This window comes from Thalassophryne amazonica, chromosome 10 (genome assembly GCF_902500255.1).
Source record: "Thalassophryne amazonica chromosome 10, fThaAma1.1, whole genome shotgun sequence".
In the NCBI taxonomy this organism is placed as follows: Eukaryota; Metazoa; Chordata; class Actinopteri; order Batrachoidiformes; family Batrachoididae; genus Thalassophryne; species Thalassophryne amazonica.
This window is the reverse complement of record NC_047112.1, coordinates 6,710,140-6,724,615: the sequence shown is the minus strand read 5'-3', so window position 1 is coordinate 6,724,615 and position 14,476 is coordinate 6,710,140. Positions and strand designations below refer to the sequence as shown.

At 44.3% G+C, this 14,476-nt stretch overlaps 1 protein-coding gene across 3 annotated transcripts in view; it reads right to left on the bottom strand.

Annotated features, from left to right (window-relative positions):
* Positions 1-14,476, bottom strand: part of gmds (GDP-mannose 4,6-dehydratase) — a 357,438-nt gene that overhangs the window by 294,869 nt on the left and 48,093 nt on the right. For all 3 annotated transcript variants that reach the window (XM_034179366.1, XM_034179365.1, XM_034179367.1), the window contains exons 3-4: positions 13,276-13,363; positions 6,783-6,892 (exon numbers count right to left, since the gene is read on the bottom strand). In XM_034179366.1, coding sequence (XP_034035257.1) covers positions 6,783-6,892; positions 13,276-13,363 — 198 coding nt within the window. The remainder of the gene's footprint in view (positions 1-6,782; positions 6,893-13,275; positions 13,364-14,476) is intronic.

Genomic DNA, 14,476 nt, shown 5'->3' with positions numbered 1-14,476 from the left:
CAAATTTGGATAGCTATTGTAATAAATCTGACCTGATTTCCCCATTTTCAGCAATCGAGAAGGTAACTGGGGTACAATCAGCAATGAGACTGGCTCAGGTTTGTTTTGTCTTACTTTGGTGAAGTTTTCAGGGGTTTTTTTAATTCCTGAATATCATTTACATGTATACACTACACAAATGTCAACCATTTTATGCATCAAGCAGCGAAACTGAGTAATTTACCTTTGTAATTACAATGAGAAACACCATGAAGAAAAATCAGTGTGCAGATACCAAAAGATAATAAAAAAATAATTTCTTCTTTACTGCAGCACAAAGTGTTGAGGCCTCTTTTATCCTCTGAGACATGATTGAAAAGTTCTTCCAACTGAGTTTGCACAGGTGCAGCATGAGTGAGACTAACTAGTAATCAGGGGCCATTTGTTCAAAGGTAATGTGATTGGATTTTGGTTATCGGATTGGATCAAATCTTGAAAATGGGTTGTTCAAAAAGGAAAGAAGGATTCTGAAATCGGATTAGATCAAGTAACCCTAGTTTTAATCTGGATCAAACCTTCACTTTGTGTTGTTCAAAACATTTCAGTGGGATCTCATTTTGATCCACAAAAACAGGATTATCCTGATCCCAGCAGGGGGTAGGATTTCAAGGTGGATTTCAGGAAGAAAATATAGCAAAACTTAAAAAGTGGTCAAATAATTCATTTGTATCAATTTGTCTATATACTTGTATTTATATTTTGCACTTGATTTGTTCAGCTGTTACAGTGATGAAGCAGATAAAGTAGATATAGGCTACCAATTAAGCCTTTCAGTATAGTAAAGTAAAAATAAAATGATCTTGTCCCCATGAAATAAACCCCCAAACAGGCAACAAACCCTTTAAGAACTGTGGTTCTGGACATTATTGGAGGTGGGAACTCTAAACCTGCATGGGATTCAAGGTGTTGTTGGGGATGGTGAGCCTACGATTGTAGAGGAAAGTGAGCCACTTCCTCCTAATGCAGAGGAAACATTTATTCTGGATCTCAGCCCTATTACAGAAGAACAACCTGGATCCTCACTGGATGAACCACAGGAGCTCAGAAAAGAGGCTTGAAGTGTCCTTTGCCAAATAATAATGACGCCTATGAATTACTCCTTAAACGAGAAACTGAAAGAGCAGAAGCACAGATACTCCTGGAAGAGGAACATATCAAGCCGGCCAAACTGCAGCAAACTAGGACAAAACTTCAGATCCCTTTCCTAAAAGCAGGGCTTGAAAATGCTGCTCTCTCCTACTAAGATGAAGAACCCTGAACATTCTATTGGACATTTAGCCTTTTTTTTTTTTAATTAAAGACTTTTTCAAAATATCCACAATGTTTAAGTATATTTGTTATTTGTTGTGGCTCAGAAGAGTGGCCATAAAAGAAATCAGAAATAGAAGTGGATGTTTATGTTATTTTTGTGTTTTGTCTCAAAATAAGAAAAACACTTAAAGTGACATCATGTTGGCTCTTCTACCTGTTGTTCTTTACATTGCTGGTAGCCCACATTGTGATATCTTGTCCCATTTAGAGCACTGGTAATCTGGATTTGGTAATCTTGAAAACCGTGTATCTGGATCAGGGTGATCCACTCCAATGTTGCTTTGAAAAACTGGCATAAAAGTAAGATGGATTTCCTGATCCTGGATAGCAAAAAATGGGATCCAGATTACATTTTTTGAACAACTGGCCCCAGGGTGTTTGAACTCGTGCTGTTGATACGAGAGCTAAAGATTTTCAGAACTGTGTGTGTAGTTCCAATTTTTGATGTATATACAATGGGGAAAACTGTCACAGATTTAGCACGTGGTACTGTAATCGCTAGAGTTAAACAGATGGGCAGATTTTCACCAAACTAGGTGGGACTATTCCTTAGGTCTGAGTCTCCGGATGCTTGTCTTTTGGAGATCAGTCAAACATCAAAGTAAAAAATATCTCCTGAAAAAAAAAAACAACAAAAAAAAAAACATTTTCCAGGTTGTCTCCACAACCAATCAGGTGCAGAAAGATGATGTCATGCGTACATCAACCAACTGCAATCAAAGGGCATGAGTGACGCATCATGATGACATCACAAAGGCATCAAATGATGTCATAATGTAACATTCACCAGCAGGGTTCAGCAGCAAACTGCACCAAGGCCATAAATACACTGATGTGATAAGTGTGTAGTTATGTGACGCCGTGTGCACCTCCAGCATGGGTGCGTCTGTGAACTCGGATGGAGAAGACGCCATACGGTAGCGGACAGAGTGAACTTTTATCAATTTAATGAGACATTGAGTCTGTTTTTTGGGGGGAGGGGTTATCAATCATGTCCAATCTCGAACGGAATCTCTTCCACATTTGATCCAACCTTCTAGCCAAGGTTCACAAACATTAAATTGATCAACCCAATCTGTTTTGTAGCCCCTTAAGTTCAATTTTTTTTTTTTTTTTGTTCCAGCCCTTGGCCACTTCTGCTTTTTAAATTAATTTTATTAGTAAACGGAGCGTGCCGTGGCCTCAACTTTATCTAAAGTCTGGGTCTTTTAGTGAAGCTTAGGGCTAGTGGCAAGCGATCACTTTAGTATTTCTTCTGTTTTTCTTGTTGCTTCATGCTGACAAATTATACTGTATTTGTTGTCTGTCTGATGCCTGATTCTGTTTTTTTCCTCTGTTTGAGGTGCGGCTCTATCCAGAGATGGTGTGGTGTCTTTTTTCTGCAATCCTCTCATCCTGTGCACCAGCAAAATTTCCTGTATGTTCGTTTTGTAAATTGTTTTGTCAATTGTGTCTGTATCATGGCCAAAGCAGAGGGTCACCCCTTTGAGTCTAGTCTGCTTGAGGTTTCTTCCTCACATCAGAGGGAAGTTTTTTCTTATCACTGTCGCCTGTGTTCTTGCTCTGGGGGTTAGTAAGGTTAGATCTTACTTGTGTGATTTGGTGCTATATAAATGAAAATAAATTGAAATTAGGCATTTTACAAGTATATCGAATGTTGCTATTTTTAATGACAATTTAGGTAAGCTGTACATTACAGGATGCAACCTTTACTGGAAACAACCGCTGTCCTTGAAGTTAAGTATTTTCATAATATGCCACATTTTGGACATAAACTGCAATGGTGTTCGTCTCTTTGCCTCTTAATATGATTCATTTTCATTTTTTATTCCTCTATATTTATGCCTTGGCTTTGAGATTTCAATCCTTGGCCTTCAGAGGGTCAAAGACTTAGCCGGGGGCTTCGGGGGGGTCAGAGCCTTAGCCTCGGCCTTGAGGGGGTTAAAGCCTTAGCTTCGGCCTTGCGGGGGGTCAAAGCCTTAGCTTCGGCCTTGCGGGGGGTCAAAGCCTTAGCCTTGGCCTTGAGGGGGTTAAAGCCTTAGCTTCGGCCTTGCGGGGGGTCAAAGCCTTAGCTTCGGCCTTGCGGGGGGTCAAAGCCTTAGCCTCGGCCTTGCGGGGGGTCAAAGCCTTAGCCTCGGCCTTGCGGGGGTCAAAGCCTTAGCCTCGGGCTCGAGGGGTGTCAAAGCCTTAGCCTCGGGCTCGAGGGGTGTCAAAGCCTTAGCCTCAACCTTGACTGGGTCAAAGCCTTAGCCTCGGCCTTGACTGGGTCAAAGCCTTAGCCTCGGCCTTGACTGGGTCAAAGCCTTAGCTTCGGCCTTGAGGGGGTCAAAGTCTTCGCCTCGGCCTTGAGGGGGTCAAAGCTTTAGCCTTGAGGGGGTCAAAGCCTTAGCTTCGGCCTTGGGGGGGGGGGGGGTCAAAGCCTTAGCCTTGAGGGGGTCAAAGCCTTAGCTTCGGCCTTGGGGGGGGGGGGGTCAAAGCCTTAGCCTTGAGGGGGTCAAAGCCTTAGCCTCGGCCTTGAGGGGGGTCAAAGCATTAGCCTCTGCGTTGAGGGGGTCAAAACCTTCACCTCAGCCTTGAGAGGGTCAAAGTTTTGCATTGAGGGCTTGGACCATGACTACAACATTGATTTATAAATTGATGATGAAGAATTCGGGCTAATATTAATCTGAGTTTCTTTCCTGCAGCATTTTAGATTTTACGCTGACTAAAAAAACCTCCAGCTGATGCACACTTCTGTTGCTGTGGACACAAAGAAAGTCCATTCTTTAGTTCCTTTGATACTACAGCTGGTTACCTCCCAGACCCTCCAGCGTCCTTCCACTATTCCCTGATCGCCTCCACTCCTGCAGCACGAGGAAACAAACCCCACTATGTCTCCAGTGATGACTCTTCAGCGGAAACCAGCACCCACACACGCCGTCTCCCACAGATAGAACGGAGACAGAGAAACAGTCTCAGAAGGGTTTCTCTATCTCACAGATGGCGCACAGTGACGATGAGAGATGCTGAGTTGCCGTGGTGAGTGATCTTTTCCTCCTCTGTGGCAGGACAGACTGGAAATTGCTCCAGACATCTGCCAGGAATTCAGCGTGTGGCCGGAAGCTTCTAGAGCAAAGTTTATTGGTGTGGATGCAAATAAACGCAGCATAGCCAAGTACAGGTACAGAGGCTGGAGTGCGTGTAACCAAGAGATTAGCTTCCATGTGGGAGGCGGGAGTAGAGTCAGACCGCTGACCACAGAGGATGTGGAATGACGAGGCCTCATTCTTCTCTTTAGCCTGGTCCTACCTTCTTCCCTTTTTCCTCATTTGGCCATTTGTCTGCCTTTGCTCCACCACTTACAGATCAGGCTACCAGTAGATGATGTCATAAAGTCTACTGATAGTTTGAACATAAAACTATGAATGCTGTATCGTGGTGGGCAGTGTGCCGATTTAATCGGTGTGAAGTCCGTCTGCTCCACAAAGGACTTGAACCACCACAACATATCAGACAATCAATGTGCACCAGATATACATTGTAAATAAGATGCTATGCTAATGTTATGCACAGAACAAAAGTGTGCAGAAACTCCTGGAACTGACCACCACTTCCAGAAGGGCGCTGCACACTTCTGGACTCAGAACAAGACCTTAAACCAGTGGTCTCAAGCTGATTCCAGAAAGGGCCAAGAGGGTGCAGGCTTTCTTTGCAACCACCAACTCCACCAGGTGACTTCACTGATCAACATCACTTTGAACAGATAGATTCAGTTAATCAGTGAAATCACCAGGTGAAGTTGGTGGTTGCAAAGAAAACCTGCACTCTCTTGGCCCTTTCTGGAATCAACTTGAGACCACTGGTTTAAACTGATGTCTCAGCTCCTGACTAAACTCACAAATTAATTTCTCTTCAACGGTCTTGGGTTTGGGCATCATTTCAGTCCATCTGGAAGTTTCAGAAATACTTCTGCATCCGTGCACCAGCTTTGTGCACTTCTGGAAGTCTTGCATAATAACAGAATTCTAGTATGGTCCAAATTCTTGAAAGTTACTGCACTGAACAACAACAGGCTGGAAATTCATTGCTTCTTCTTCTGTTCTTCTGGGCTTCTTCTACACCGTAGGTGTAAATCTGATTCTAGAAAGAGCCATGAGGGTCCAGCTTTCTTTGCAACCACCAAATCCATCAGGTGGCATCACTGATGAACATCACTTTGAGCAAATGAGTTCATCAGTGAAATCACCTGGTGGAGTTGGTGGTTGCAAAGAAAACCTGCACCCTCTTGGCCCTTTCTGGAATCACCTTTGAGATTCCAGAAAGACCCTATGTTCTACACTCTGCTTTTTTATATATATATCTGCTGAATAAAAGGTAGGCAGACACGCAACCATCCATGCACTTAGATCAACACAGCATAGACATGCATCAAAAACCAAAATAAGATCCAGATTGGATGTTTTCTTTTAATGCTCGTTTTATAATCAAGTCCACCCCAGTCCAAGTCCCGAGCTTCTAAGTCTGAGTTCTCATGACCAGCGTCCAATTCTAAGCAGGTAGATGACCTTTTTTTTTTGCACCAAAGCAACCGCATAAAACGATTAAAAAAAACAAATCCACAGAATTCTGCCTAGCAACAGAAATTCTTCTTGGCTCCTTTTCCCAGACTAACTGCCATAATGGAGCGAGATCAGTGCAGCCTGGATGATGTGTGACAGATCCCAGTGTGATGGAACGGAGGAGGTGGGCGGTGCTCAGGGATCTCTTGGGGATTGCAGCGGAGGTCAAAAACAAAAGGGGTGTTGTGGCATAGACTGATCCCTCGGAGAAAATATTACTTCCTGTCCCACCAGCTCCAACATCCTCCACATGCATGAACCTCACTTCCTGGGACTAAAGAGTTCCTTTCAGCATTCTCAACATTTAATTATTAACAGCTACAGTCGACCAACACACACACACACATACATACACATATATGTAGTTATACGCATATATCATACATACACATATACACACACACAGAACATTCAATGTACAAAATTATCAGGGTCTACGTGATGATTAACAGATCCCAGATTACCCTGTTTATCTTGGATCTTTTAAGGAATGTATGAGGTACAGATCCCTGGAATTTGTTTCAGTTTTTGAATTTATTGCACAAAGCGCACCTCCATCACGCCACTTCATGTGTGCCTCGTGCAACATTTTTCAGCTAAACTTTGAGAGACGCTGCAAAGATATTCTTCATCTCCATCATCTATGTAATGCCGTATTGTAAAACAGCTGCAAAAACTGCATGCAAAACTTCACCTTTCTGACAAGTTGGTGTGCAAACTCTAATGCATGCACGAGCCTAACGGTTAAAATAACACTCTTGTATTTTAGTTTCTGCCTGTCATCTTGTTAACTGTTATATGTCCGACCCTTGGTGGCAGTGCTGGGGTGACTACCTTGACATGACTCTGAGCGCCGAGGTTGTAGATCTCTGTAGGCTTCACCTGACTGATGATGTTTATCAGACACAGGCTGTCAGTCAGGTCTCCATAATGCAGCTTCATCTCTGCAAAGGAGGTGCAACACCATCATGTTATCACTTCTAACCAGTTTTAAAGTGAAAAACATTGGTGCACAGATGTGTACTATGTTCCAGTCAACAGTTCAACTTTAACCCCATGAATCGGTTGACATAAGCTTGTTTCACTGCTACTTCCACATCTTCAAACTGTGGCAGGCGATATAAGGGACAAATGCACCTTCTTCTTCTGGACTTTTTCTATGTTGCACTTTCTGCTAATGCAGAGATTAATAAAACGCGAGCGGCGGCAGTGCTAATGTGCTGCAGCATAGTAGTAATATCCTGAAGAAGGTCTCTGGATTGTCATGAAATGTGTGTCTGAAGGTAAGCAACACTTAAAATTACACAAAGACTTGTATCAGACTGAATCATATCATACTGAATCAAACCATTCCATAATTAAAAAGAATCATGTCACATCCCATGTATCCAGTTTTGTATCATATCGTTTTATAACTGAAAGATGCAAATGCTGTTAATCAACAACTGAAAATGTGAAATGTGTCCAAACTCGACAGCAGTCTGCACTTATTTATTTTATTTTTGTTGTGTGTTGGGGGGTGTGGCTGGATGTTTTGGTGTTCTTTTCTTTTCTTTGCTCTTCAGGTGGCATGAGAACTGATTTGTCTGTGGAGAAGGTGCTGGCTGAAGAATCCTCACCCTCATCAACATCATGTGTAGCACCTGTGACTGGTGCTCACATGCAACCTTAAAGACTTTCAGCTGAAGCAGATAATTGGATGGCGTTCTGCATTTAAGGCATGTGTGATTCAAGCAGAACTGCCGGGAACTCGACCTTGTGATGTCCGTTTGTGAGACGCTGAGGACCGCGCCTGGGTTTGACACATCGAGCCCGTGAAGCAGGGAAGGGTGAGGACACTTGCTGTCAGCACACATTAAAGGTGATTAAGTGTTCAACTAATTGTTGATAGTAACTTGGTGTTTTGTTACGCAGTATACTGGAATTGTGATGAGAATTGTGCAGTTTGCTTCTCACTGCTGTGGCGTGCGGATAAGTGATCCTCCACTTGTTGTGAGAAGCTGCTCATTTGCATAAAGTTAAAAAATACAGACCTGAATGTGTTGCTGATAGCGTGTGTCTTTTGAAAGATATTGTTGTAACTGCTGACTTATCTCACCTCTTCTTTGCTTCACAGAGAGTCAGTTTGTCGTGTCCACCTGGGGGGTGTTTGTCTGGTGGTAGTGGGTCCAGGAACGCCGGGCTTCTATCCTTTTGGGCGCTTAAGAGCGTGCCAACAGTCACTCCACCAGAAGGACGTTCTTTTAGTTTTGTACACATTATTACGCACAGGTGAAAAATAAATTGTTTCTGTTGTTGGAACCGCTTTCTGGTTATTTTTAGCGATGGGTTCTGTCTGACGCAGGTCCGCTCCTCAACCCGCGTCGACACATAACAGTAGTTCCCGGCCATTCCATAATGGACCCAGCGGCAGAAGCGGTTCCTTTTGCCGAAAAAGTTCAAGAACACTTGGAGAAAATATGGGAGCAATTACAGCATCTCGCAAACCAAATTAAACAAACAGACGCCCGTGTTACGGAGCTTGCAGCGCAAGCCGTTCTGCTTCCTGCTGCTCCAGCTGCGGCATCATTGATACTAGTGCAGATAACTCCGTCACCCAGAGATTCGGCATCCGAACCGATTGTTTGTCATCCGGAGCCTTGTGCGGTGATGCAATGTTCTCTGGTTTCTGCTCAGTCAGGTTGGAGCGCCGCAGCTTTACGAGGAATGTTTGTAGATGGGTTAAATGAGTCATTAAAAGACGAGCCGGCAGTCCGTGACGAGCCAAACGATTTAGATGAGCTAATATCGTTGGTGATTTGTCTAGATGATCGGATGAAGGAGCGTGGACGCAAGAGAGGACGCCCATCAGAGCGGGTTTTTTCATCTCGGGGCTTTCCCCGACACAGATCTGGGCCGCCTCTTCTTCGCCCCACTGAGGCTCCTCCGACGGGACCTCTGGCTCCTCCTGTTGACGAGCCCATGCAGCTTGGACGAGCAGAGATTACTGTATTGCCCCGACATATAAACGTCAAGAAAAATAATGGTGACATATCTCCAGGTGTTCTGGGACAGGCAAAATAACACACATAAAAAAAAATTAAAAAAAATCTAGCACGAGTAAATGTTTTGTTTTCTTTAAATAGGGGTTATAATTGTATGGGGAGTCAGTGGCGTATCTGGTGGAGTGATTATTAGGCGGTTAGAAGTCCGCCTGGGCTCACTTAATTGTTAATTTTTTATGTGTTTTTAGGTATTTTCTGTTTGGGTTGTTGGGTCGTTTTATTTTGTTGTTTTTTATTTCTCTACATCCCTAACCCCAACCTCACTTGCCCCAAGACCGTTTGTCTTGTGGGTTGTGGGGTGGTGCAGGTTGGTCACGCTGAGCATTCTCAGAAGACCTCTGCACCTAGGGGGGGGGTGTTAGAGGCGTTTTTCTTGGTTTGGTTAGGGCCCGGTTCCACTCCAGCCTCGGTGAGCCTTTGTACCGTTCGTCATTGGTGTTGCCGGGGTGTGGTGCAGCGGAGACTTACCTCAGTCGGAGGGGTGGGCCGATCTGTTGCCGTTCGCCATTTTGGTAGTTTCACCCCTCCCGAGAGGCTGGGGTATGGTCGAGTTGGGGCACCGGACGTATTTCCGGTTCTCTGCTGCGCCTTGGGGTTGGAGCTGGGTTAGTTTTTTCCTGTTCCCTTCTCCGGCTTAATGTTTTGAGCCGTTCGCCAAAGCTGAGCCGCCGAGGGGCTCTGGGAGGGACCCGGGGTCTTTCGGGGTGCCGGGGAGGGTAACAGGGTTTACGGTCGTTTTATATCCCCCCGGGGTTGTTTTTGGTAGTCCTCCAGGGGTTGATTTTTGATTTTGTTCTGTTTCCTTCCGGGTTCCACCTCCAGGGTTGATGGAACGGTCCTCTGGGGGGGAATTGGTTTGGGGCCAACTAGCCAAGTGTCTAGCCAACTAGTCTGGGGTTCCAGGGTTGTGGGGAGGGTACCTCCTGGGGTTGATGGTACGGTCCCCTGGGGGGCGCCGTTTTGCTCCATGTACACCTTTCTGATATCTCTAAAATCAGAAAGGTCTTGTCTCAGAGTGATGCTGAAAAACTAATTCATGCATTTATTTCCTCTAGGCTGGACTATTGTAATTCATTATTATCAGGTTGTCCTAAAAGTTCCCTAAAAAGCCTTCAGTTAATTCAAAATGCTGCAGCTAGAGTACTGACGGGGACTAGAAGGAGAGAGCATATCTCACCCATATTGGCCTCTCTTCATTGGCTTCCTGTTAATTCTAGAATAGAATTTAAAATTCTTCTTCTTACTTATAAGGTTTTGAATAATCAGGTCCCATCTTATCTTAGGGACCTCGTAGTACCATATCACCCCAATAGAGCGCTTCGCTCTGAGACTGCAGGCTTACTTGTAGTTCCTAGGGTTTGTAAGAGTAGAATGGGAGGCAGAGCCTTCAGCTTTCAGGCTCCTCTCCTGTGGAACCAGCTCCCAATTCAGATCAGGGAGACAGACACCCTCTCTACTTTTAAGATTAGGCTTAAAACTTTCCTTTTTGCTAAAGCTTATAGTTAGGGCTAGATCAGGTGACCCTGAACCATCCCTTAGTTATGCTGCTATAGACGTAGACTGCTGGGGGGTTCCCATGATGCACTGTTTCTTTCTCTTTTTGCTCTGTATGCACCACTCTGCATTTAATCATTAGTGATCGATCTCTGCTCCCCTGCACAGCATGTCTTTTTCCTGGTTCTCTCCCTCAGCCCCAACCAGTCCCAGCAGAAGACTGCCCCTCCCTGAGCCTGGTTCTGCTGGAGGTTTCTTCCTGTTAAAAGGGAGTTTTTCCTTCCCACTGTAGCCAAGTGCTTGCTCACAGGGGGTCGTTTTGACCGTTGGGGTTTTACATAATTATTGTATGGCCTTGCCTTACAATATAAAGCGCCTTGGGGCAACTGTTTGTTGTGATTTGGCGCTATATAAAAAAATTGATTGATTGATTGATTATGGTTCTGGCTGTTCCTCCTGGAACTGGCGATGAAGGCCTTCTGGGGGGGGGTTGGGCTCTGCAGGTCATTCTGGGGGGTTGTTTGTTGTTTATCTTTTATGCATTTATGTTTGTATTGTGTTTGTGGGGCTGTGTTGGATTTTTGCGTTTGGGAGTTTTTCTTTTCTTCCCGGGGTTTGATGGGACGGTCCCCTGGGGAGGTTTTGGGTGGGTTTTATGTTTTTTTCTGTGTGTTGAATTGTACTGGGGAATGTTTTGGGGCTGCGGTGCCTGTCCTGCTGTCTGTGGTGGACCTTAGGAGCGTGGTGCTGTCTGCTTCCTGACGTGGACCCCGGAGGGAGGTGCTGTTCTCGGGCCTGGTCTGTTCGGTCGCCGGGAGGCTTCCCGTTGATGGGGGGGTACTGTTGTGTGTTGGGGGGTGTGGCTGGATGTTTTGGTGTTCTTTTCTTTTCTGTGCTCTTCAGGTGGCATGAGAACTGATTTGTCTGTGGAGAAGGTGCTGGCTGAAGAATCCTCACCCTCATCAACATCATGTGTAGCACCTGTGACTGGTGCTCACATGCAACCTTATAGACTTTCAGCTGAAGCAGATAATTGGATGGCATGTGAGACGCTGAGGACCGCGCCTGGGTTTGACACATCGAGCCCATGAAGCAGGGAAGGGTGAGGACACTTGCTGTCAGCACACATTAAAGGTGATTAAGTGTTCGACTAATTGTTGATAGTAACTTGGTGTTTTGTTACGCAGTATACTGGAATTGTGATGAGAATTGTGCAGTTTGCTTCTCACTGCTGTGGCGTGCGGATAAGTGATCCTCCACTTGTTGTGAGAAGCTGCTCATTTGCATAAAGTTAAAAAATACAGACCTGAATGTGTTGCTGATAGCGTGTGTCTTTTGAAAGATATTGTTGTAACTGCTGACTTACCTCACCTCTTCTTTGCTTCACAGAGAGTCAGTTTGTCGTGTCCACCTGGGGGGTGTTTGTCTGGTGGTAGTGGGTCCAGGAACGCCGGGCTTCTATCCTTTTGGGCGCTTAAGAGCGTGCCAACAGTCACTCCACCAGAAGGACGTTCTTTTAGTTTTGTATACATTATTATACACAGGTGAAAAATAAATTGTTTCTGTTGTTGGAACCGCTTTCTGGTTATTTTTAGCACTGGGTTCTGTCTGACGCAGGTCCGCTCCTCAACCCGCGTCGACACATAATTTTTTTTAATAAGCTTCTGTTAGATACGGGCACAATTTACATGAAATTCACTCCAACATATTTGTCACCATGTAGCCAAGTGGTTAGTGCACTTGGTTTCAGTGTGGAAGGTTCCTGTTGTGTGTTGGGGGGGGGGTTTTGGCTGGACAAGGTTGGGTTGTTTTGTGTTTATTTTCCTTCCCAGGTGATTTGGGGCTGTTCTCTGAGGAAAATGTGCTGCAGAAGAGTCTCTCTCCTCTGTTATGATGATTGGCTGCACCTGTTGCATTCTCGTGCGGCTCTCTATCAGGACTTCCAGCTGGTACCAATGTAGTGATGAAGAACTACATTTAAACCAGCAGTGAGTTGGATAAGATTGCCGGAGAATACGACCTTGTGACGACCGTGTGGGGACGCTGAGGGCCGTTTCAGAGTCTGACATCGCGCCTGTGAAGAAGGACGAGGGTGAGAGGCAAACGTTGTCAGCACACGACAGAGGTGAATATTCTGGAAGGTTTATCCGTGAATGTAAATTGGCGTTTTGTAATTATTGGTGAAAATTGTTTGGCGTGCTCCTCACGGCAGTGGCGTGTGGATTAATGATCCTCCACTAGCTGTGAGCAGCAGCCTCTTTGAACTAACTTTGAAACCAGACCTAAACGTGTAGCTGATAAGTTTGCATCTAAACAATATTTCGTAGTAATAAGTGTTGAATAATCTCATCTCTGTTCCTCCTTCGCAGAGTACAGTCTGGGAAAGTCACCTGGGGGGGGGTGTTGGCGGAACTCCTGAGTCCTGAACGTTCGGACTCCGACTGTTGAGACGCTGAGAGAGCGCGCCGCCTTTTCACCTCACCAGAACTTAAATTATTTAGCATTTCATGTATAGCACAAAGGGAGAAAAATAAATGTTTTCTTTTTGGAACTGCTTCTGATTATTTCATGCTGGGTTCAGTCAGATACTGGATCGCTCCTCAATCCGCGTCTTATCCATAACAGTTCCCAGTTCAACACGCAGATCGACCTTGGATCTGTTGTGATGACCACAAGTGAAAACAAGGGAGCAGCTGAAGGGACTTATTTTAGTCACCGTGTAACAACTGAATTTTGATTTGCTCGGTTTTGTTATAATAAGAGCAGTTGTGCAGGCGAGATACACTTACTGCCTTCAGTGTGCGCCTTGGGGTCCTTGTAAAGATGTTCAATGCGACCTGTATTGAAGGAGCTGGAACGACGCACGATGCCATGAACCTGAGAGAAAAGAGAAAGAAAATGTGAACACAAGTTAAAAATTCTGGTAAAGACAGGAATAAACTTGGGAAACAAGTTTCCCTCTGAATCTCCTATTAAAGAAGTCATTTCAGGCTGCCCCATTTTACACAGCTACAAAGGAAAAGCTACCAAAAAGAAACCAAGCCTCATTGAAGTGCTGTAAGATGTCACAGCCAATTACTTCAACAAAAGCTGCATGGCTTGAAGGCTTATTTAAAACAGCCCATTAGAGACTGCTGATACCTGTTGGCTAAATGATATACAGCACAGTCTGATGTGAGTTTATAGACAGTGTGTGCACAGTTCTTGGCTTTTAAAATGTTGATTTTCGTTCACCAAAATCTCTGATATGGAATGTGCAATTTCAACCAAATTTCTGATAGAGGCTACCTTTTTTCTGCTAATTTTATGTCATTTTCATAGACACCAATGAACAAGGAAATAATCCCATGCCAAATAAAATTTCCCTTATATGGTGGAGTCCTGAACGTATCCAGATTATTTTTCAAAAAATATTACACAAAAAGTTTTAAGATATTCATATGGTCCTTGAAAAAGTCTGGTTCTATTTCACGTTTCTCCCTGTTAAAAAAAAGGGGGGGGGGAGCCCTCTCTATCTGGAGCATGGTCTAGACCTGCTGTATACGAAAATCAATTTGCAAAATTCAACAAAATTTGTACTGAGCCTTTCTATTAACACCTATGAAATGAGATCACAGAAATAAAACTGTGCACCTTTTAAAGTGATGGAGTCTGCTCACTTCACTTCTAGACCATGTCTTATATATTGGCGCAAAAAGTCAAAACAAAAAGTCAAAGTCAAAACATCTTTAAGATGAAAATAAATTACAGGTGTTACAGAAAGCAGCTGCAAGAAACTATTTCCTTCAATGGGTAACCTTTTTTACAGCCGTCTCTGTAAAACAACCTGAAAGGAAGATAGAAGTCGAGCACATGTTGCAAAGTTGATCGTCTTTCCCAAAGAGGACGAATGGGGCTCGACCATAACCCCACTCTCCCCAAAAAAACCTAAACTGAACTGGAACCTGGTCAATACGGGCATAAAACATTCATTTACTATCGAATACTGAA